Source organism: Ochotona curzoniae, unplaced genomic scaffold (genome assembly GCF_017591425.1).
Source record: "Ochotona curzoniae isolate NIBS_2020 unplaced genomic scaffold, NIBS_Ocur_1.0 contig_2599, whole genome shotgun sequence".
NCBI classification, from domain to species: domain Eukaryota; kingdom Metazoa; phylum Chordata; class Mammalia; order Lagomorpha; family Ochotonidae; genus Ochotona; species Ochotona curzoniae.
This window is the reverse complement of record NW_024465520.1, coordinates 8,351,234-8,374,641: the sequence shown is the minus strand read 5'-3', so window position 1 is coordinate 8,374,641 and position 23,408 is coordinate 8,351,234. Positions and strand designations below refer to the sequence as shown.

General features: G+C 39.3%; 1 protein-coding gene across 1 annotated transcript; it reads right to left on the bottom strand.

Moving 5' to 3' along the window:
* Positions 1-7,315: 7,315 nt before the first annotated feature.
* LOC121152661 (arylacetamide deacetylase-like) lies at positions 7,316-20,000 on the bottom strand. Its single transcript, XM_040974804.1, has 5 exons — positions 19,773-20,000; positions 15,192-15,414; positions 12,595-12,664; positions 12,082-12,253; positions 7,316-8,146 (listed from the first exon to the last, which is right to left on the bottom strand). The coding sequence occupies exons 1-5, from the start codon at positions 19,908-19,910 to the stop codon at positions 7,550-7,552; spliced, it is 1,200 nt and encodes a 399-aa protein (XP_040830738.1). The 5' UTR covers positions 19,911-20,000; the 3' UTR covers positions 7,316-7,549.
* Between the last annotated feature and the right edge of the window lie 3,408 nt (positions 20,001-23,408).

The following is a 23,408-nucleotide window of genomic DNA, read 5'->3' as shown; positions in this document are numbered from 1 at the left end:
GTCCGCCTATCTTCAGGGGGAGCATGAAAACACATCCATGACTCACTGGGGGCAAGAGCACACTGTGGGTGGGAGACCTTCTGTTTCCTGGAGCCTCTTCTCAACAGGGTCCCACAGGCCTCAGCTGTCCCAGCTTTCCTACGAGCTGTATTCTGACGGGTAGCCATTTCTTTTGATAAAACAAATATTTTTACAGAGCTGATAAAATTCTGAACTTACACTTACCAAATTTGCCACAGATGTTGCTGCTGTGTTAATGCTTACCAATCTCTAAGTCACCTCCAAGAATATCAGGGAGGCCTGGATAAACATAAAGGACTCAAGAACCTCACTAGCAGAAGGCAAGTGGGCTTGTTTCTATTGATACTGCCCGTCTATTCTTTCTGCATCAGCAGCTCTGCAAATGTATGCTTGAATCATTCAGCTGTTTACGTAGTTTGTTTTCATCTTCATCATACAATATCATATAACTTCCTGAGTACAACTTTCAAGATTTGGCTCATAATTTCATAGTCAGCCAGATGTAATTATAAGCTTAGAAGTACAACGGAGAATTCTGCAAGGCAGATAGTACCTATTATATGCAAATTCTATCAAATCCAGCAGTGGTATTAGGTTGCTAGGCAGATAGTAAACAAACATTCATTCTACAGCTTATAACATGTAGAATTCCTTCTTAGAAAAAAACAAAAGCTGTTGGAAAACAGAGAAAACCCCAGTGCGTTCCTCAAGTCACAAATTTTAGAGTAGGGGAAGGTAAATTGTTTCAATCATATTATGGTTTTATATACTAAAATCATAATACAGTCACATGTGTTTTGTATTTGATTATTTTATTATAAGGATAAACAAAGAGTACTAATTTTGTTTAAGTTATACAATGAATGTGTAGATAGTTAACAGTTTTGTGATTCTTATTCTGTATTTCAGAAACTATATTAAGCAATTAAATAATAATTATTGCTACACTACTATTGTTACGTTAGAAAGAAATCAAAACTGAGAAAAAAAGCTTCTCTTGTAGCAGCTTGTCTTATTGTATGAAGTGAAGCTACCGTAATTCCCTATGGGAATAGAATGAAGATTTCACTTGTTTCCCCATTAAACTAATCTGTTGCTGTAAGTGATTGAATCTAAGAAGAATTCAATGTCAATGTTAGAGACGTTTGCTCCATGTTTATCCGCATCCTCCTATTTGTGATTGGTACTATACATACCTCTCAAAATTCATGTGTGGAAAGCTACCTTCCAATTAGATGATATTAAGAGGCGGGGTGTCACCGCCCAGCAGCAACACTAAAAAGATGAGGCATACTCTTGAGGGTCTAGGAAAAGCCAGAACAGCAACCAGACCCCTCACTGCCAAAAGCAGCCACGTTTAAACCCTTTTCTCCGCTACCCCTTTTCCCGTTGGCCTTAGCTTTTCTCTGCTGCTTCCCCAGCCCTCTCTCTCTGCTACCTTTCTTCGTTCTTGTCCCTGTTTTCTGCACATTTCTCCGTTCTTGTCCCCAAACTTAGGTCTTACTACTTCTCTGCCGCTTTCCAGCCGTCTCTCTGCCGCCCTTCTTCCCGTCCATCCTTTTTCTCCCTGTCGCGTCTTTCCCGTCGTAGTCCTTCCGTCTTTGTTGTCCTCGTCATCAATCCCTCATCTGTCCTAGTCCGTCTGTCATTGTCCCCGCCTAGCATTTACTGGCTACTTTTATATCGTTCTCCACCAATCACTTCTCCCCGTGGGTCCACTTGGCGCTATCTGATAGGCCGGTAGCAATAATAATCAGAGCGGGGACATTAGACTATTCCTGTGACTTCCTGTATCCCTGCTGGTGAAACCCCGCCTCCTGGCTCTGGGCCAGTCGCCATCTTGCAATGGACCCTCTCAATCCCAGAGCGGCTTTAGCACCCCGATCCCCACAGTGGGGATTTTGAGAAATAGAAATCATTAGTGTCTTCATGTAAGAGACCGTAAAATATCTTCCACTCATACTTTCCTTTGAGAGCACAGTGAGAAGTGAGCCACCTATGAATCAAGTAACAGCCCTCACCAGACACAAAACCTGTGGAATTTGATGTTGAATTTTCTAGGATCCTGATTGTTAAAGTCACCAACCCTACGATATTCTTGTTATAACACTCTGTATTCATCACAGTTCTCAAGAAAATGGAACCAATCGACAGGTAGATTATGGATACAGACAGACAAAGACATTTCTATATGCAACAACAGAGATGTATCATGGAAATAGTTCAAAGAATTACAGAGGTTGAGAATGTGTCATTTGTCAGCTGCCCCCTGCCAAGAAGAAAACCAGGGAGCCTAAGATGAATACTTGGTTAATGCTGCCTGAGTCCAGGCAGAGCTGACCGTGTGACTCCAGGTCACACTGAAGGCTTGGAAACGCGAAGACTGCTGGTCTAAGCCCACAGCCTGGAGGCCTGAGAACAAGGAGCTCCAGTGCCCAAAGGAGGTGAACATGCACATGTGTCTCAGGAAGTGAGAGAGCCTCACTCTGCCAGTGACGGTCTTTTCTGATCCTCAGCATATTGGGTAATGTAAATCTGCAATGACGAATTTATTTCAACTTTATTTTGATTTCTCAATCAAATGTTAATCTCTTCTGGAGACAAGATCACAAATACAATCCAGAAATATCTTAGCACCTTTCTGAGTACTGCATTCCTGGCTCCATAATGTTGATACACTGAATTAATCATTGCAGTAGAAACAGACTTAAACAGAGTGCAGTGGCATGGTCCCACAGTTAAAAATGTGAGCGCAGCTATTGACACATGTGCATCCATGCTGTATTTGGAGATCCTCTTCAGGGATATTATCCTATCATTACTGGAATAATAAACTTTTTTCTTAATATATAGCTTGCCAAAATTATTCCAAACTTAATAATGCTACATGTTTCTATGAAAGAACAGTATTTCTATGGAGAGATATTCAAAAAGTCCATGGGATACAGAGAGAAGTAATCCAGACACAGAAAGAGAAATACTGCTTCTTCTCCCTCAAAAAAGGGTGATGAAATCCTAGAAGAAGTAAACTGATAACAATAACAAAAGAAGAAAACATCATTGTGCGTATCAGTAAAAAAATATTGCTGTGTATATCAGTATTGCTGAATCGCATAGCTTTGTCAAACTTTGTTTTATATCTCCATCATTATATCTTCATCAATGATTCAGAATAATACACCATTGTACATTTAATGATTCATATTTTATAATTATTGTATATGAGTGAAAGAGACCTTTTTCTATTTGATTATTGGTTATAATACTTTGCCTACATTCCCACTGCAATATGATCTGTTAACATTTTATTGTTTACTTACTCTTTATATCTTGGAGCATTAAGCATTGACTAGAGTATAAATAAAAACATGTTATTTCAAAAAATTAACAAGAAATTACAGAAAGATGAGGAACAAAGGAAAGCATGTAATCTTTTATTCTCATAATTTTATTTCTAACTGTGTAAAAATACTCTCTTTGTATTAGTATCACTTGAACACAACAATTGATGAGACTTATAATCACCACCATGATTTTCTGTAACGTTGAGAATCTTCTGATTTTTGCTTTATTAATTTGTTCTTAATGCGTCTAACAAAGATGAGAGGATTGCAGACCCTTGTGCATCACTCTGTAGCATGGAGGGAGATGCTGGGGGTGGGAAGGTAAGAAACAGCCCTGGTTTCCCTTATTTGCTTGTTGGGGTTAGAGAAGATGGTGTGCCATTTTTGGCTTCCAGACCAGAATTATTCTCCTGATGGCCCAGAAACCCCTGATAGGGGGAAGGAAGATCCATGTGTACTTTCTGATTAGTGTTCCGTGGTCTTGACTCTTTCGAGATGTTACTGGATTCATTGTGTCAAAAGTGAGAAATTACTTTTTCCTTTTGGCTGTCCATGGTTACCTTAGTATGTCCATGGACTTAAGGGCTTGCTAAAGAACTTGGCCTGTTTTTCTTTCTGTCCTTTGATGAGGTTCTTGATGTCTTCTGTTAAATTAGAGGAACCACCTGCCTTGTCTTTCTAGTGCATCTGGATACGCTGTTTATCTATGCACAGAAGTCAGCAATGGAGGTGCCTCAGTATTGTAATATGAGCTCCATGGTTGGACCACACATCAATGTGACATTCACACCCAGTCCCAACTCTCATGTGTGTCAGCAGGTGCCGTAGCATGATCAGGGAAATCCCTAAAAACCCCTACCAGACCATTTCCCAGGCATGGACACAGCCCCTACCAGTGCATGTTACAGCTTGATTGGGGAAATCTCTAAGAAGCTCTACCAGGCCCACCAAGGCCTGGCTCTTGCACATGCCAGTGGGTGTTACAGCTAGGCCCAACAGGGCTCAACTCCATCATGGTTGCTCTATATACCAGCATATGCTGAGCCCCAGACGGGGAGACCTAGATCTAGCTCTCATGCATGCAAGCAGCTGATGCAGCTGAGCTCAGTCAAGCTGGCCCCTTCACTGAGTTCTCAAGCACTGCAGAGGGGTGCTTCCATCTAGCCTGGGAGACCTCTAAGAAAACATGCTAGGCCCACCTCCTGGCCTGGTCCACTCCCAATCCCAATCCTCATGCATGCCTGCAGCAGTGATAGCCTGGTCCTAGAAGACCCTGTAAAATTCCCCATGGCAGGCTCACCCCCAAGCCTAGCTCCCCTCTGTATCTTTTGCAGTGGCTTCCTGTTCCAGCCTCCATTGGGTCCCCACACACAGAGGTGAACACAGTGGGCAGGACAGGGAAAACTTTTGAAGCCCTGTTGACCCAGTTCAAATGTGTGTTGATGCGGGTGTCAGCCCGGCCCTGGGATGTCCACCAGGTCCCTCCATATGACTTAACATCACCAAACTTCTCAAGAACTCATGCCTGTGGTAGTCCTGTCCATGGAAGCCCAAAGGAACCACCCCATACATCTCAGGCAAGCCCTTGTTGACCCCCAAGTCAGTCTGTGCCAGTCTGGTGTCCAAGGTCATCTGTTCTATCAGAGTGAACTGAGGAGCAGCTCTGCCGGGGTACAGAAGCCTGATGCTTCAGGTGAGAACCTAGTATATTCACAATTTTCCATTAAAAACTAAATAAGCAAAAGTGTGATTTGTTTTCAATCTTTTTACACAAAAAACACATTTTTAAGACATTGATGTGAACTTCTTGAAGTCTGCCTCAGTGAAGACAAAATGAGCCAAAAGTTGTTCTAAAACCTGAGTATCAGTGAAGCCACTGGCTGAATGTGCAAGGAGTTTACCAATCCCAGGAAGTTCATTGTCCTCTTCATAGTGTTTGGCAGAGGACAGGCTTCCAGTAGGACTGATGAATCCACTTGTTCACATCGTGTTTAACAACCTGCCTGACATCTCTGAATGTTGTGTCTGCTCACATGTCACCATTCATTCCATGTGCAGTTTCCTCTTTCGGTAATGTTCATCTGCAAATGGAATGCCTGTAAATTCCTGAAGGGCCACGTGCTCATTGACGGCCTCCCTAGCACAGGCTAAGTTCAGCAGAGCCACATTCCCAGTGCTGCTTCTCTATGCCATGTGACAGGAACAGGGTGGACTGGGTTGTGTGCAGATTCAAGCAGCTGACAGCAGCACCCACATCTTCATTCTCCTCCTAGGTGTTAAGTCAGTCCTCATGCTTGAGTGGAAGGAGGTATGCAGAGAGGAAATAAAGGAAGTAGGCAAGGTGTTAATTCCAGAATAGACAGCAGAATACAGAGAAACAAAGTGATGAAAGATGTTCAAGGAACTGTTATATATTCTATATTGTAAAAATTAACAATTTTATATATATATATATGGTTCTTAACACAGCAAAAATGCTTACGCAGCCAAGCTTTTAACACATATACTGTTTATTGAATCATTGTTCAGAAACACAAGTGATCCATTCTACTCACTGAGGAAGTCAACTCAGGTGCAATATGATATAATAATAAAGAACAAGATTAATGAAGTAAACACAATTAAAAATACCACACGACTCGATGGAACATCTTGCCTTGATCTTATTATATAATAGGAAGCAAAAGAGTTCAAAACAAATGTAATATAATTGCAACCGTTTTATGGCTAAATTAGCTAGGATATCTACATATGAATTGTATATAAAATCAAGTCGTTTTCAAGGATAATATGGAAATACAGCACCATTTGTACATATTTACTGTAAACACATTCATTTGAATTAATTAAGGGTAATTCAATATAGTACTGAAGAATCATCAAAAAGATATCAAAAATAAATAATTTACAAGAAGTAATTATGTACCTACTTCTCCAGACATTACACACATTTTCACAAAAGTCAAAGCCTATGGTCACTTCTCTACCTGTCCACAGTCTCTTTCCATGTTGTAATGTTGAGCAAGGCCATGAAGCAGACCTTCACGAGCCCTGCACTGGCTCCCTCCATGTGTCTCCAACAGATCAAATATTGCACAACAGATGCTCAACACAGCATGTTTTCTGAGGTGTAAGATAATGTTAATTTTACTTTGTTTTTATTTACAATATGCAAATGTAGACATTGGAGATTTTAGAGTATCAAGTATTTCCACTATTTCGTTTGCTTTTATTTATTTGAATGGCAGAGTGACAGAGAAAGGGGAGGAATATAGAGGGAGATTTCATCCTCTGGGCCACTTCCCAGGTAGCTGACTCAGAGCCAGGAGGCCTCTCCTTTCCCAAGGTGGCAGCAATAGCTCCAGTATCTGGACCGTCTCTCTCTGCTTGTCCATGTGTCCTTGTACACAGCTGGATGAGAAGCACACGACGCAGTACCGGAAGCAGTGCTGTGGTCAGGAACACCTCCTGGCAGGTAGCACCTTAACCCTGCCGCAACTCAGCACCGGCCCCTCAGTTGGCTTGTAGCATTTCTCCCAAGTCTCAGCTTCACTCTGCACTGCCAGCCACTCACCAATGAAGAGCTACTACCTTGTGCTGACACCGTGTTCATCTCCAACTACCCCAAGTGTCTGAAGATTAGGGATGGCTTTTTCTAAAGTGGCCAAGGCCTCCCTGGCCTTAATTTTGGTATAGTAATACAGGAAGAGTGTTTGATGGAGAAGTGGAATTAAGAATGATTGTCAATGGACCCCCGCATTGAGGACTGGATTTTTAAAGGGATAAAAAAAAACATAATTCAAATCAGTGTCATACAAATCAATTGAAGTTACGATATATGGTATAGTTAAGTCACCATACCAGACTGTAAAAATATCTTCTTTATTGTGACACTGTTCAGCAATTGAGAAATCAAGACTGTTAATTAGAGATATAAAGACACAGTGCAAGAAAAAAATTCATTTCATAAAAATGAGTGAAAGACACATAAGAGAAAATATAATTAAAAAACATTTGCTAGTGTGAAAACCAAGTACCAACACACCTGAGTTATGAGAAACTTACAAACATCACAGATGATAAACAGTTCAAATGTCAGTCCTGTGATTTCCACTGATTCGTTTCCTTTATTTTCTGAGCCTTGACTTGTACACTTTATTTAAGTAACATTGCTTATATTTTTGCTATAGGTTTTCCCTTAGCCAACTGAAATACTGTTTTTGTAATCTATTTCCAATTTTGAGCCCATCAAAGGAAAGCGCTCCATGGAATCCATCATCTACATGGTTATGAGTGACCTCAACGCCAGCGTCCCGGAGTCGGGTGACATACATGATTCCATCATCTCTCAGGACATCATACTGACAGGTCATGACATAGGTCCTGGGCAAGCCACGCAACTGAGCGTCATCAGCCAGCAGAGGCGCTGCTCTCACATCTAGGATCCCTGGGAATCTTTTTGCCAGATCAGAACTACCATGGATTGGTCTCTTGTAAATATGGCCTCTCTTGAACTTCTCAGGGAGCAAGGAACTCCAGTTGACGAATCTGAGCAGGTGACTCGCGTCAGCTGGGACATGCTGATTGTGGAACATGGCCGTTTCCAGTGATCTGTCTGTGGTGAAGTACTCACTCCATAACCTGACCATAAATGATTTGGGAAGATTTGGAAAATCAGAGTTTTCCTGATATGACGGTAAATTCATATCAAGAGTCTGGAGGGCAGGATATATTAAAGCCTGGATCTTGAGTTTGAGCTTGACTTCTGGGTCTTTGATGAGCTGAAAAACAAATTTTAACAAACTGTTTGAATAAAAAGCACTGATTTAGAAATATTTTTATTTGAAAGCAACATATTATATGCAATTAATCACAGTGATGAAATGCTTATCAGAGTACCCTTACATAGCAGAATGTTAAAGTTGTATATGTTACTAAAGGACCATACTGCTGTAAAAACATAAGGAAGTGGTGGAAGAGGAGAAGTGGGAGAAACAGAAGGGAAAATGGGGAAATCCCTTGAATTACAACAATATTTCATGGAAAAAGATAACAACAATAGAAAAGAAATAACAAATTATCAGGGACAGCAAAATTATGTTCCCAGAACATTCTAGTATGAATTACAAGTTGGAGAGATCTATGATTAAGTGCTGTGAATGACACACACCACTTTCCTTTATGCGCGGGCAGATGGGTCAGTCCCTCTGAGATTGAAAATCAAAACCTGGGAGGAAATCATCAGACAGAGGATCTTCCTCTCTGTTTCTCCTTCTCTCTGTTCTTCTGAATAACCAATAAAAATAAATCTTTTAAAAATTTGAAAAATTTGAAAATACCATATATTATATGTAAAATAGTAAATTTTAGCAAAGAAGCACACACCTAGGAATTCAATGTGCCCCTGACACTGGAGCCCGTAGGAACCCTTCTGTAGGACACATTGATCAGACCGACCTTGTTTTAAGCAATGCATTTTGGCTTTGTTACTTTTCTTTATTCTGCCATCATATTCATAAGTGTCTATTTTTTTCTGCAGAACAGAAATGTGCCTATTGGAAAAGAACTCTCTCAAGGTAATAGCAGGTTGAGAATCAAAAATACAAGAATATCTATTAAGCGTAAGAATGAAAATAAGATCCAGTGAATCTACCTCTGTATATATTTCAAGGTCATAAAATGGACATTTTAAAAAGATCTTTGTCTGCTCATTACATTGAAGCTACTAATGACAATAGCCAAGAAGTGGACTTAATCTGGGTTTCCTTTGATGGGCAAAGAAAATGTGGTCAATACATGTGATAGAATATTACTCAGTCATAAAGAAAATGTGAAACTGTCATTTGCATGGAAAGCGATGAACCTGAAGGCCAATATTTTAGTTGAAATCAGTCATACTGATACTGCAGTCCTCTTTCATCTATGGAAGTCAAAGAAAGCCAGTTCAACTTAAAGTAACACTTACTAGAGGCTAGAAAATGAGGAGTGGGGGAACCTAAAGAGACGGGACAGTGTGTTTTCAAAAAACATTAATATGCAAGTAATAAACTATAGTGTTCTCCAGAACAGTGGGGGTGAACATAGTTCACTATAACATATTATGTGTTATATGAACAACTAGAAGAGAGATGACCCTTGGATCCAAATAAAGATAACAGATAAATAAAAATGTTAATTCTAAATTTGATCCATTCATATGGATATATTTATTAAAGGTGTTGATTCTACAAAATATACAACTGTATTAAATACCTCTTTCTTCTCTAAAGTGGAGCTTTTATATAAAGTTGAAATACAACTGAATTACTGCAATTTGTCTTAGAAGTTCACATTCCTTTTAATATTTTCTGCCTGTGGACCTTCAGCTTTAAATTATCTGTTAATATATAATTTAACATGACACATTTTACCCATGCTTAGATTTATAAATAACCTCTTTAGATTTAACAATCACTTAAGCTGTTTTTGAAGGTTTGGGTTTTGGTGAGTTTATTTCTTTGCTCTAGAATATTTGTGTATGTCCTTCGATTCTGTTGTTCCATTACTGAAATTTATAATTTTGGTATGTCTTCACTGAACCAGCTGGATAGTTACCTTATGTGTAGTAGCTGATATCTGTAATCTAACAATTTGTGGGATATCATTAATTCTTGTAGACTCATTCTTTTCTTATTTTTTAAAATGATTTCTTATGTAGATTTCTCATGATTCTTATATAAGTTTATGCCTACATATAGTTAAAGATGTCCTGGTCACTAAATTTCAACAAATATATGCTGCAATGATTGAAAATCTTTGATGATATGCTATTTCTCCAGTTAAGATGGTCACACATTTCAGTCAAACTTGAGGAAGTACTAACACAACAAACTAACTTAATTAGAAAGAAGCCCTGGGTTCCACCGGCCGAGCAGATGAGGTGAGGCGTGATTTCACATGCACAGGAAGCTGGTTTTAGTCAGCTTATGCTTTGACATTTGACTTCAGGGTTTCATTTAGGGACAGGTGTGAGGGCCTCGTTGATGGCTCAACTGGCATATCCTCGACCTCCAGGCACAGCATTCCCAGTGGACACTGGTCTGTGTCCCAGTTGTTCCCCTTCCAATCCAGCTTCTTGCTTATGACTGGGAAGAGTAGTGGAAGATGGCTCAAGTCCTTAGGATTCTACACCCAAGATGGAAACCTGGAGAAAGTTCCTGGCCCCTGGCTTTGGATCATCTCAACACTGGCCATTGCGGCCGTTTAGAGAATGAACGAGTGGATGGAAGACCTAGATTTACCTATTTCTTTATTTGAAATGTTAAGTAATAAATATGGAGAGTGAGGCAAAACATGAAGACAGAGAGCAAGAGGATAAGAGAGCGAGAATCTCCACCTGTTGGTTCACTGCACAAGCGACAACAGTAGTGCTAGTCCAGGCTGTGACCAGAAGCCAGCACTCCTTCTGGGTTCCACACAAAGGGTGTCAGAAACCCAAGACTCAGTCCATTATCTGCTGCCTCCAAGAACATTAGCTGAAATCTGTTACCAAGACAGAGAAGCCCTGGGCCTCCGTGGATCTGTCAGTCTAATCCAGAATGCAAGCATTGAGAGCACTGGCTTTACTTGCTGGGCACAACACCAGCCTTGCTGGGTTTTTGTATATTTGTATTTTTGTTTTTGTTCTGTAAAGGCCTGAGTTATGTAAGAGAAAAGGATTACTCTGCAGCGCAATAACAAGAAAATGACTTTAAGAAAATCGTGTAGCTTATCCAAGACTGTAGATAAATACTGCTTCAGCTCCAAACATTAACATTTTATGATAAGTTCTTGTTAGGCCATCAGGTTATTGCTCAGGAAAACAATAAGTGGAATATGTAGAACTAATTTCTGGGTAGTAGCAAATGTTTTATAATATATTAGAAAAAAAGTCATTGGTTGTTACTTTTGTTTTCGTTATGCATCAGAAGATACGCACTTAATATTATAACAGCAAAAGTTTAAACACATAAACGTACATACAAAAATAGTAAAATAATGCCAACATTCATTTATTGCATAATAGTATCATGTGCAGTATTTCTGATAGACTCAGATATTACATTAAATTGTAAAAGAGCATAACTTCTCAAATCTCTATGGAAGATTTCTTTCTTCAGTCAGATGACTTATCAAAAAGATAAAGTCACGATTTTGTAAACTAATTTTAAAATCAAATATTGGATTCGACAGCCAATGTGCAAATAATTTTAGTTAAAACATATAGAAATTTCTGAATAGTTAACATCAAGAAGTATAATTCCTTCTGCAAGTACACAGCATCTATGAATGTCTAATTTTGAAACTCACAATTTGATAATTTTGGAAAGTCTTCATACAGCTTTTATTATACTGCAGTGAACAATATTGGAATCATCCACTGCTTTAGTTATAGCAACTTTGTGAAATAAATGATTGATGTCACAACCACACCCATTAATATAACAAAGGAGATTGGGTAGTAAACTGAGCACAATAGTCATGTTTGACACAATGATATGGAAAATGTAGTTTACATTTCCAAATTTATCAACAATTACTTTTTAAAAATCCTGGTGTGGAAATGACACCCTTAAATGATCTCAGATACACATATTGATGTATCTTAATATTTACTAGCATATATACCTTGATATACTAATGTCTGAAATATACTGAAGTGGGGTTATTTAAAAGAAAACGAATACGAGCACCATACCTGCTGAGCCACTGCTGCAGCTAAGTTCCCACCAGCACTGTCTCCAGACACACCGACTCTTTGAGGATCTACTCCGTATTGGTCAAGAACATCTTGTCGTAAGAACCACTTTAATGCGTCATAGACATCTTCAAACTGAATTGGGAAATGATACTTAGGTGCAAGTCTGTAGCTGTGGGCAGAAAAATACACTTAAGCCAAATGTTGGAACAAATAATAGATATACACAGCTTGCTCTAACTTTAAATGGATTATTTCCCCTTGGAAACCTTAATTGCATGGATAATTATAAATTCAAAGGCAGAATTCATAATTAGCCAAAGCTTCCTTTGGAGAGGAGGGGTCATGGTAATCCCAAGGCTTATTGAACTGTATCATGGAATGATGGTAATAACTTCAAAAGAATTAAAAATAAAATAAAATTATATTTTATAATGGCCAAAAAAAATCTAAGAGTATCTGAGAGGGGGAAGTCAACATTACAGACAACAAAGAAGGCGGCAGTGTACTCACTTGGTGGAGATGACGACTGTGTCGAGGTCATCAGCTGTACGTCTGGACAGAATATCATAGTTCTGCCAAGCTGAAATAAAGGGAATAGAATCTTACAGTGATCCATGAGTCATTGAGATTGATTTCAGTAGAATGCCTGGTAGCACACTTGTGGGCAGAAACTGTTGCTTGTACTATTTTTGTGTGTATGTCTTACTTGAGTGAGAGAGAGAGAATAATGTCACAAGCACACACACACACACACACACACACACACACACACACACACACACACACAGAGTTTCAATTTGAATTTAACATGGGTATGGATTAAAAGGGGTGAGATTAGGCTGCACATGTTTACCACGGGCTTAAGGGGTGGTTTCTGCCTTAGATAAGAAAAAGATGATAAAATTGAGTGTTTTAGAAACATATGCTTGAGGGGAAGTGTCTGATTATGCCCCTGTTTCCAGGAGTCACTGTTTATGCTGAAGGACAGTGAAAAGAGTAGTACATTTCATTTTGTGTTGTTTTTTTTTTCAAACTGAGATTCTGATATATTGCATTGAAATCATTTTTAAAAATCTCAAAAAACACATCTTCAATCATTTTAAATTTCTGTGGTATTGACTCATATTTCTATCACTTATTTCATTCGAAATCTGTTTTATGGACCAGAAAGTTGAAGATATTATTGTCTTGCTTCGTTCATTATTCTTATATAGATCCTTAAATCTATGTAAGCATATGCCTGTACTTGAATGACACTTTGATATCAAAACTGTAAAGAGATGATTTTCACAGCACTTTCTTATCTAAGCTAACTGCTGTGTGTTAGGGTCAGGTCTTTCATTAGAAACCACATTGCAGAGACAGACTTCCAGATGGAACTTGTAACACATGGTTTCAATCCACCTGTCCTTTACCTGACGGCCGATTAAAGAAACTGTAATACGTGTATGTGCACAATGGGATACAACTTGGCCGTATAAATGAAACAAAATCATGTCTTTCATAATAAAATGGATGCACCTGGAGACTACTATGCTTAGTGACATAAGCCTGTCCCAAAGGCAAATACTATGTTTTCTCTGGTTTAATACAGGATATATAAATGTTTAAGAATGAAACTGGCATCTTATGATTATTACTTTTAGTCCTTGCCTGCTTCCATGTAGCGATATTCTTTCTGCACTTTATTTGTGGAACATTATGGTTAGTGGTACATTACATCTGTAATTATGATTTAAATAAAAATTATGGTCTTACAGTAATTAAAAGAATCAGACTAGCAACCTAGCTTAGTGAGTAAAGCCTCTGTCTGTGTGCAAGGCCAGATGTTATACGGATACCAGTTCATGATTTTGCTGTTCTGCTTCCAACATAGGGGCCTACCAATGTGCCTGGTAAAGCAGGGGAAGAGGGTCCAAGTGTTTGGGCTGTTCCACTCGAGTGGGAGGACCTGGAAGAATTTGCTGACTGCTCATTTCAGCCTGGCCCAACTGGGGATTATGGCTATTGGGGAAAGAAAGCAATGAATGGAAGCGCTCACTTTCTGTCTCTTTCTGGGTGTTTCTCTTTGTTTTTCTGTGTAACTGTGCCATACAAAAAATAACTCTCAGAATAATTAAAGGAATAGAAAGATATGATGGAAGGGTGGATTGAGCAGGAGCTGGGGAAAAAAATGTTTGTCTTCTTAAAATTGTATCTAAGAAAGATGTGAACTGTGTTCTCTTTACATCAATAAAAATTTAAAAATCAACAATTCGTACTAAGAAATGCCAAATAAGATCTTTTTCTTTCCTGTTCCAAATGTTTTCCTAGCCCACAGAAATCACCACAGTAAATCTCTTTTCCTTCTATCATAAAGCCATGCCATTCTATCCTTCATCCCCTGGCACTGCCAATGCCCCACTCCATGCTGAATCCAATGAATCCAACACTCCTCTTCCCACTGATCCTGTTCCTTGCTCTACACTGCACGTCATGTATAAGTCACATGACCAAAACTGTAACATGTTCATGGAAATCACAAGATTTAACATTGAAATTTTATATAGGATTGAACTGTTTAGTGCATAAAATTTAAAATGTGTATTATACAAAAAAGAATAATGTATTAAATATTATTTCTCTCTATATATAATATAGCAGATAAATTTAGGTATATAAGTAATTTTAAATAAACATCAGGTAGTCTAGACAAACTGTTGCTTTTTTTTCATATAACACCATCTTTCACATTTTCTTCATATTTAAACTTACCGAAAGAATGGTCACTGTTACATGTCATTTTCCACACTGGTCATCTCTATTCTTCTGTTTTGTTTGGTTTGGTTTGGTTTTCTTTGCAGCATTTTATCAGATACACCATTAATAGTAAATTTCTAGGCTCTTGGAACACTCTTACCATTGATTTGCTACATTCTTGGTTTTTATTATCCCCTCTTTTCAGCAAGTTAAAGTCATTTTTTTGGTTAACAGATCTCCAAGAAAATTCATTTCAGACACATGAAGTGGTTTGTGATGTAGTATATGTGAGTATGACTTTTATGCGGAAGTTCGCACGTAATAAAATTGTCTTTGATAAACTAAAACTTTTAAGAAGGAGGACATACCAGCATTTCCCAGACACCAGCCGCCTCCGTGAATATAAAATAAGCCCCTTCTCAATGTCTTTGTCTTCCGTTTGGGCACATACACACGGACAGGAATGTTGTTGAAAGTTGTGTCTGTCACGGTGACATTTTCATCAGATGTGGGTGGGACTAACTGAAGACTTGTTAAGAAGTTTGCAATGTCAATGGAATGAGCAATTCCAAAGAATTCAACAAATTGAGCCTTAAAGTTGAGAGAGAAGGAAAAAAAAAATCACTGGGTTACACATTACCAAATGCCACTGATCTTTGTCAATGTGAAAGTGTGCACAGGTGAACCTCATAACACAGAAATGGTGTAAGTTTAGTTTTGTGAAAAACGAATTGTTTCAAAGACGACGGCATGGTGACACAGTAGGTAAAAGGACCATCTGTGATGCTACCATCTAATAAGTGCTGATCACCTCCTGACTATTTTATTTCCAATTCAGAACCCTGTAATGGTCTGAGCAAAAGACCAGAAGATGACTAAAGATTGGAGCCCTTGTCAATTGTGGAAGATCAGGATGCATTTCCTGGTTCTTGGAGTCATTCTTTTCCATGCCAAGCATGGAACCTGTTTTAGAAATAATTCAACAGATGGAAAATACATGTGTCACTCTCTACATATTTCTCTGCACATCTAAGTTTCAATTAAATAAATAACTACTTCTTAAAAGTTGCTTCAAATGAAATATTGCATAAAAGTTAAAATAATGTCTTGACAGACTAAGGAAATCAAGATAAGTTCTACATGCTGAAGAAGCTCTGAGTTGGAGAAGCAAGTATACAGCAGCTTATTGAACAGCATAACTATGCTTTCCTGGTTACATGTAAATTAGTTTGATTGCTTTGAATAAGGGGAAAAAATGAGCATCCTGTATAGGAGAAGTAGAAATTTGAATTATTAAAAACGGGACAGACTCTGACATGAAAACTGAAAGAACAAAAAAGATGGTCAAGCAAAATGGGAAAATATTTTCAACACAATGCACTCATCATGAAGAGACTCCTATCTACAACCAGAGAAGTGGACTAGTTTAGCAAAGCTCTTAAACCAGGGGTAGACAGAGACATGATACATGGCAGAGACCTCAAAGGTGAATGAAGGTGAATGAAATCCCAAATGGTTCTTAATGTTAGAATTCCAAGACGCAAAGACATGTTAAGATTGGTTTCTTTATCTTAAAACAGTGTAGTATGGGCTGAACCAATCTGACACTGCATAACCACTAAGTCAATACAAAAGCAATAAGCAAGTATGTGTATTTTCAACATTGAGCCAGCCCCATCATGATCCTCTTGAAAGGGAAGTCAGGCAATATGGGTCTGTACTTCCTGCCAATGCAGTTACAAATTCAATTATACCACCTTCAGTATTCTTGTAAGACTAGAGGGAAACAGAAGGAAAGTTGACTCCCTCTGGACCACTCTCAGTATTCATTGAACACACATGCATGCGTGCTTCTGATTGTTCTAACAACTACTGCGTTGGTAGTGCAGGGAGCTAGAAATGTTGATGACTTTGATTCATTGCATTCTAAGGAATCTGTGCAGCCAGCATGCTGGTGTAAGCTGGTCAAGCTGCAACCAGAGACACCATCCTCCCTTGAGGCCCTACCTCTTCTTCTGACTGCTCTGCAGCCTGCCTCTATCCCTGCTAATGTCCCAGGAGAAGCACCCTAAGGAGGGCCAAGTTCCTGTGTAGGACACCTAGAAGCTTCAGCCTCAGCTTCAGCCTGGCTCCACTCAGGCCATTGTGGCTACTTGAGAGTGAGCCAGGAGATGAAAGACCTCCACTTTTGTGTCTCATGCACTCTTTTCGCAATTCTGATTTTAAATTAAAACAAAAACATCTTAAAATTAAATAAGGATTCTGTAGTATTATTTTCAGTCAGGATATTTGCTATGGAGACACTTTCATTCACACCAGTGTCTACTAAAATTTGCAGCCCACAGGAGATCTCGGGAAGGAGAACAATTAAGGCATGTTTTTGTAGATAGAATTACCTTATTTTATGTATTTATTTATTTTTTGCAAAGTTAGAACCACAGAGAGGAAGAGAAAGAAAGAGGAAGATCTTCTTCCCACGGATTCACTTCCCAAGTGACAACAATGGCCGGAGCTGCTCCATCTGAATTCAAGAACCAGGAGCTTCCTCCAGGTCTCCTATACAGGAACAGGGTCCCAAGGCTTTGGGCTCATCCTTGACTACTTTCCCAGGCCACAAGCAGGGAGCTGCATGGGAAGCAGAGGCGCTGGGATTAGAACCAGCACCCATATGGGATCCCCGCATGTTCAAGGTGAGGACTTTAGCCAGTAATCCACCGCCCCAGACCCAGGAATGTCTTTATTGCTAATGCAAAATGGAACTCTATTGAGGCATTAGCTGCAAGAATAAAGCATTTATTTCACTTTATACCTACATTTGTCTATATCAAGGGATAGCTTTTGCATTTAAGGCTATGGAGACAACCAAGTTGATGTTACAGTAAATAGTAAGAGAAAACGATGAGTTCAAGCACTGATTAAACATTATAAGCTAGAGAAAGAAAATTATACTTTTGGGGATCTGAGTTTTCCATCTCATTTCACAACCAGTAAAACTTAAAACTGCTGCACTTTCCATAAAGGTATTTAGATTTTGCTATACATCTTTCTGGAAACGGAACTAAAGAGTGTTCTTGTACATTGTAGAATTACAAAACAAGATGAATTTACGTTCCCAACAAATGTCTTAGTTGAAAGGCAAAATTTGTTTTAAAATTCATAACTCAGTACATTGTAATGATCATATTAGAGACATTTAGACAGATTGTAATACTCCAAAACACCATGAACTTTCATATGCCATTAGTCCTCCAAAATAAAAACAAAAACAGCAGCATCCTATCTCAGTAGCACAACCACTCAAGGAAAATTTGATGCCAGACAGTCCCTAACATCATACAGAATGAAATCGGAAGTTCTAGAAAAATAGTCTGCTCTGTTCTGGGTATTTCTGAATAATGCAGTAGTTACTCTTTATAAGAGCATACTAACAATATACTACTGGACTAAAATTCAGCATCTTGGTAAGAGCAAAACAAAGCAAAGAACAATTGACAGGTTCCCACTGTAAAGATTGATAGAAGAGACTTATGGAACAGACACGGATTTTCTCAGGGATTGAGAGTAGTGAATCTTAAAGGATCATATATACATTTATATATATTCATGTCTATGTACACACTTATACATATGAATATATAAATACACACATAGATATAGGTACAAAGTATAGACACAATTTATATATGTATAAATCACATCCCTATTTTTACAAAAGTAATTCAATATAAAAAAAGATTGTTCAAAACCTTTGTGTAAATTGTAACAAAAGGATAAGTGTCCTCATGCAAACTAGTTTTGAAATCCACATGTGGGGGAGTTCTCACAAAGTCCATAAAAATGCATATATTGGGGAATGGGCATTGTCATGCAGCAGGTAAATCAGCCACCTATGACACTGGGACCACCTAGAGAGGCCAGTTCATTTCCCAGCTGCTTCACTTCCTATTCAGCTCCCTGATTGTCATCTGAGAACACAGCAGAGGAGAGCCCAGAGCCTTTGGACCCTGTGACTACGTGGGAGAATTGGAAGAGGCTCCTGGCTCCCAGCTTCCCATGAGCTCAGCCTTAGCCATTGCAGCCATTTGGAGAGTGAGCCAGAGGATGGAAGATTTTTCCCTGTCTGTTCTCCTTCTCCCTTTAAAACTTGTGTCTTACATAAACATAAGGCTATAAAGAAAATTCATGGAACAGTTAACTAAAAAATGAAATAGAGAGCATACACTTTATAACTATATTATGAATCAGAGAGTGTTGAAACATCTAAAAACATGCAAGGAAATACAATAGTGAGCTAGATGTTTATTACCTATACTTCATATTCTCAAAGGTTTTGTTCAGTTCTGACTTTTTTTTTCTTATTCTGTTATGATAAGGGATTTCCTCCTCAAGGAAAAGATTAAAGGAGTGGTGCATAACTTCACTCCCAACCAGCTGGCATCCCTAGAAAAGAACCAGACAGCAAGCTGTGGACTCACAGCTCTGTCGCCTCCACAGCTTCCTCTCCTACAGTGGGTGTTGCCTGGAATCCACCATCCCTTGGGCTTTTACCCATGGACTTTGGCACTACACATGTCATTAAGAATGCATTTTCAGTACTGAGTCCAATATCTTTGCATAGAATTGTGGACTTAATCAGCTCTACTCATCCTTTCGTCCTCATGTTGCATTCATCCATCAGACTCACCATCAAGTTTTTCAGTCTACTTTCCTCAACCAACACATATTGCTCTTTTGCTGTTTAAAAGCAAAAAACCCTAGACTATTTCCCTCATATTCATTCTCTTAGACAGCTGCTTTAAGGAATAATAAAATGCCTATTTTTTAAAAGCATTAAATTCAGCAAGCAAGGATAAATGGTAAAGTATGGATCTCCAAAATAGCATTTTGTTTGTTTTATGTTTATCAAACTACCGTATATATTCACACAGAGGATAAACTCTTGAACTTACCCAACTTCCTATTACTTTCACTTGTGCGGTCATAGCCATCAGTTTCCAAGGCTCCTCAATATTGTCCGGGAAAGGAGTATAAACATAATATGCTGCCAGGACCCCCACAGTCACAAGCAAAACTGTCTTCATTCCCATGATGGCGCTCTTCTGCTTTGTGCTACTGTGGTGACACAGGAAAGACAGACAGCTCCAGGCTTCCGGGTGCTGGATGTTAAGCCGCACCAAGACGAGTTGCATAACTTCCTGAATGCAAAGTCCACCATGCAGGTTTTCATTTCAACACCAGTCTAGAAAAAACAATGGCCTATATTTAATATATGGAATGTCCTCGATGCTGTCGCTTTATACACTTTGTTATTTGACAGCTTAAAAGGCACTACCCAGATACCTGAAGTACAAGAACAAAGGTGAGGTGTGCTAAATCAACAGCATTTATTGTCTGCAAGTTGTCTCAAATCTTATACTCTTACTAGGTTGCTAGGCAGAAGAAGTAAACATGTACTACATAATTACTGGTCGGGGACACTTTGACCGCAAAATAAGACTTTTTGCAGAAAGGGTAGGGGAAGAGAAATAGAAATTTTCAATTGTATTGATTGCTTTTACAAACTAGAGTGGCTCTATGTATTAGATATTATGACTACTCTTTTAATACACCTAAAAATATGAGTGAATACTATCAAGTAGGTGAAACTTTTGAAATAATTATGAAGGCAGCTAATCATTTTTGAGCAGTTAGATTTTACTCCAGGCAGTGTACTAAAACAATTAAAACAAAATAAAACCTCTCAATAACACTAATGACATAGAAGGGGACATAGAGGACGAAAAAGTTCTTTTGATAATATATAATAAATCCATCAAATCCTTCTCTGAGAGCAAATTAAAAACTACTTGCTCCAGTTTTTAATTTCACAACACAGAGAAGCAGGTGAAACCAACACAAGCATCCAATTTACATAAACAATGACCAATGTCAGAGACATTTTCTGTCCATTGCTATGCATGGGACGTTCTGCTGTGCCTCACCAAATCTTAGGTGGTGCAATCTAACCCTGATGGTGATGGTGTTAGGAGGTGGGAAGGGTGCATGGGAAGTAATTGGATCAAGAGTGCCTTCAGGAACTAGATGGGTGCCCTTGTTAAGGAGAACTGGAGGGCAGCCTGTTTTTCACTTCCCACATTTCCTACCGTAACAGGAAATAATTTGGAAAGGACTGTATAGAAAGAAGAATAGGCTCTGCTGAGACATTGCAACTTTCCAAGGCAAACACACACATCTTCTAACCAGATCTATCCTGATCTCCGCTAGCGGGCTAGTAAAACAGTAGAGATTGCAACAAGTGCTTGGGCCTCTGCATCACTTGGGAGACTTGGAATCACCTGCTGGCCTCTGGTCTTAGATGGACCACCCCTGAAGTGATGGAGAAATGGGAAGCGTAGTACATGGAAGGCAAAAGGAATAATGTTTAAAAATGAATTTTCCAGAGGGTATACACCAAAGAATGGCAAAATGCATGTTGAAAGAAGAAATCGGCAGATATTTGTCCTTGATTACTAGTCAAAAAGAGACTGGCAAAAATCTCAGTCCTATGACCGGTACTGACTGAACTCAGAGAAGAAAAAACAAAAACCATAATAATTTCCATAAAGACTCAATCAAAACAGATTGGACAAATTACTTGTGATAATTGAAAGGAAACTGAACAAAAAGAGGTAGAAATGAGGAAAGAGATTCAAAACATCAAAGAGAATCAGCATTCTGTTTGAATGCATAAAAGAAAACTATGCATGTAAGTACATATAACGAATGCAAGTAGTGTGGACCAAAGCAATTGAACTAAAAAGACTTACACATGTGATACAAGAATTACTTTTAAAAGAAGATTGAAAACTACAATCCTGTGTCAGTGACCCCAATCCAACACAAACAGAATGGGCATAGGCTTGAAAGGTTGCTCAAAATATCAAGCCAAGTATTTTCATGTATACATGCTTAATTTGTCATTGTTTCTTTCTGCAGATGAGGTGTGGTTGATGTGTGATCTCATTTGGTCTCCCTAGGCAAGGACCACCAGGTCAGCTCTGGACTCTGGGTGACTGTCCCCTGGTTGAAGGTGGTTCATGAGGCTTTATGGATTTTCTCCTGAAAGAACCTTAGGAAACAAGAGGCAATAATTAAGAAGAGACCTATAATCACTAGTGGAGTGAGCATTGGAATAAACCATGATGAGTGGGAATCCCCAGATATCGAGACTGAAGATGATGCCTGATTTGTACAAATAATTGAATCTGCTTAGTTAGTTGGGGGTAGAGAAGAATTAGTAGAATCAGAGGCAGAAGAGGTATTTTGGAATTTAAAGGTTAGTGAGTTAGGCTCAGACTGCTGGATCTCCCACTGAGACAAGCAGAGGCTTTGAAAGATTTGAGACAAGAGAGATGGTTCCAGGAGGTGAGGCCAAGCAGTTTGGCTGCAGTAGGGGTGAGGAAGATCACCACGTGAGGTCTGGTCCACCGTGGCGGAAGGGGGTCTGGGTGAAGAGTCTTGAGCAGAACCAAGTCTCTGGTTGAAGAGGAAGGGTGTCAGGATCCCCTGATATGTTCGGGTCAGGACGTGGGAGGCATCAGTCTGCGTGTTCTTCTTGAGGCTTGCGAGTGAGAGTCAGAGAAGATAAATGGCCAAGAGAGGAGACTTTGTAGGGAGCTGGAGAAAACCAGGAAGGTTCAGACATATATCAGCTCAGATGCGCTCAATCCCAGGGCCTTGCGAGGGCTGGCCCTGATATGCATTAGGGCCCAGGGGAGTTAATCCACTCATGAGAATCTGAGCTCCAAGGATAATTTTGTGAGGTGGTTCTTGATAATTCCACTGGTTCTTTCCAGCTTTCCTGAAGCCTGGGGACAGTAAGGAATATAGAGCTTCCAGATGATGTGCAAGGCCTCTGAGACCTGTTGAGTGATCTGTGAAATGAAGGCCAGCCCGTTGGCAGACTGGATCGATGAATAAAGGTAAACCAAACCTGGGAACAATGTGTGTAAGTAGGGTCTCTGCCACCGCTGCTGAGTTTTCCTTGGTCCTTGGCATGCTTGCACCCAACCTGAAAAAGGTATGAGCCAGGCCAAGTAGGTAATAAAATTTCTTGTGTTGGGGCATATGGGTGAAATCTATTGGCCACTCCTCACCTGGTTGATGACCTCTGAGTTTCTGAGCTCGCACTCTTGGTTTAAGTGCTCCCCATGAGGATACAACAGAACAAGTTGGGTATGAAGCAAGAATTTGTCTGAGAAGACCATGCATATTAGGAAATAAGATAATGGGATAAGAAGCTGCGATAATGAGTTTGGCCCATATGCAGAGAATTGCAAATATCAGTGAGGAAGGGCAGGTCATCATTAGAAGCTAGTAATATTGTCACCCATGAAGATCCAGTCTTCTGGATGTTCCTGGCCCCTGAAGTGAGCAGATCCTGTCATTCCTATTGAGAACAGGTAGGCTTAAAGGAGTTGGCCGGCAATTGCAGCTTTGTCAGCATTGTTGTGGCTTTGTGCTACCGGGTTCGTGGAAGACTGATGTCCTGCACTGAACTGACATCCACAAAGAGGAATGAAAATAAGAGATGGAAGTATTTGATC

Excerpts from the sequence above, each read along its gene's own strand:
- LOC121152661 (XM_040974804.1), bottom strand. The coding sequence starts at position 19,910 with ATGGGAATGAAGACAGTTTTGCTTGTGACTGTGGGGGTCCTGGCAGCA. Across the intron at positions 12,665-15,191 it reads CTGGTGTCTGGGAAATGCTG|CTTGGCAGAACTATGATATT; the intron begins GTATGTCCTCCT and ends CCTTTATTTCAG. Across the intron at positions 8,147-12,081 it reads CTGCAGCAGTGGCTCAGCAG|CTCATCAAAGACCCAGAAGT; the intron begins GTATGGTGCTCG and ends TTTGTTTTTCAG.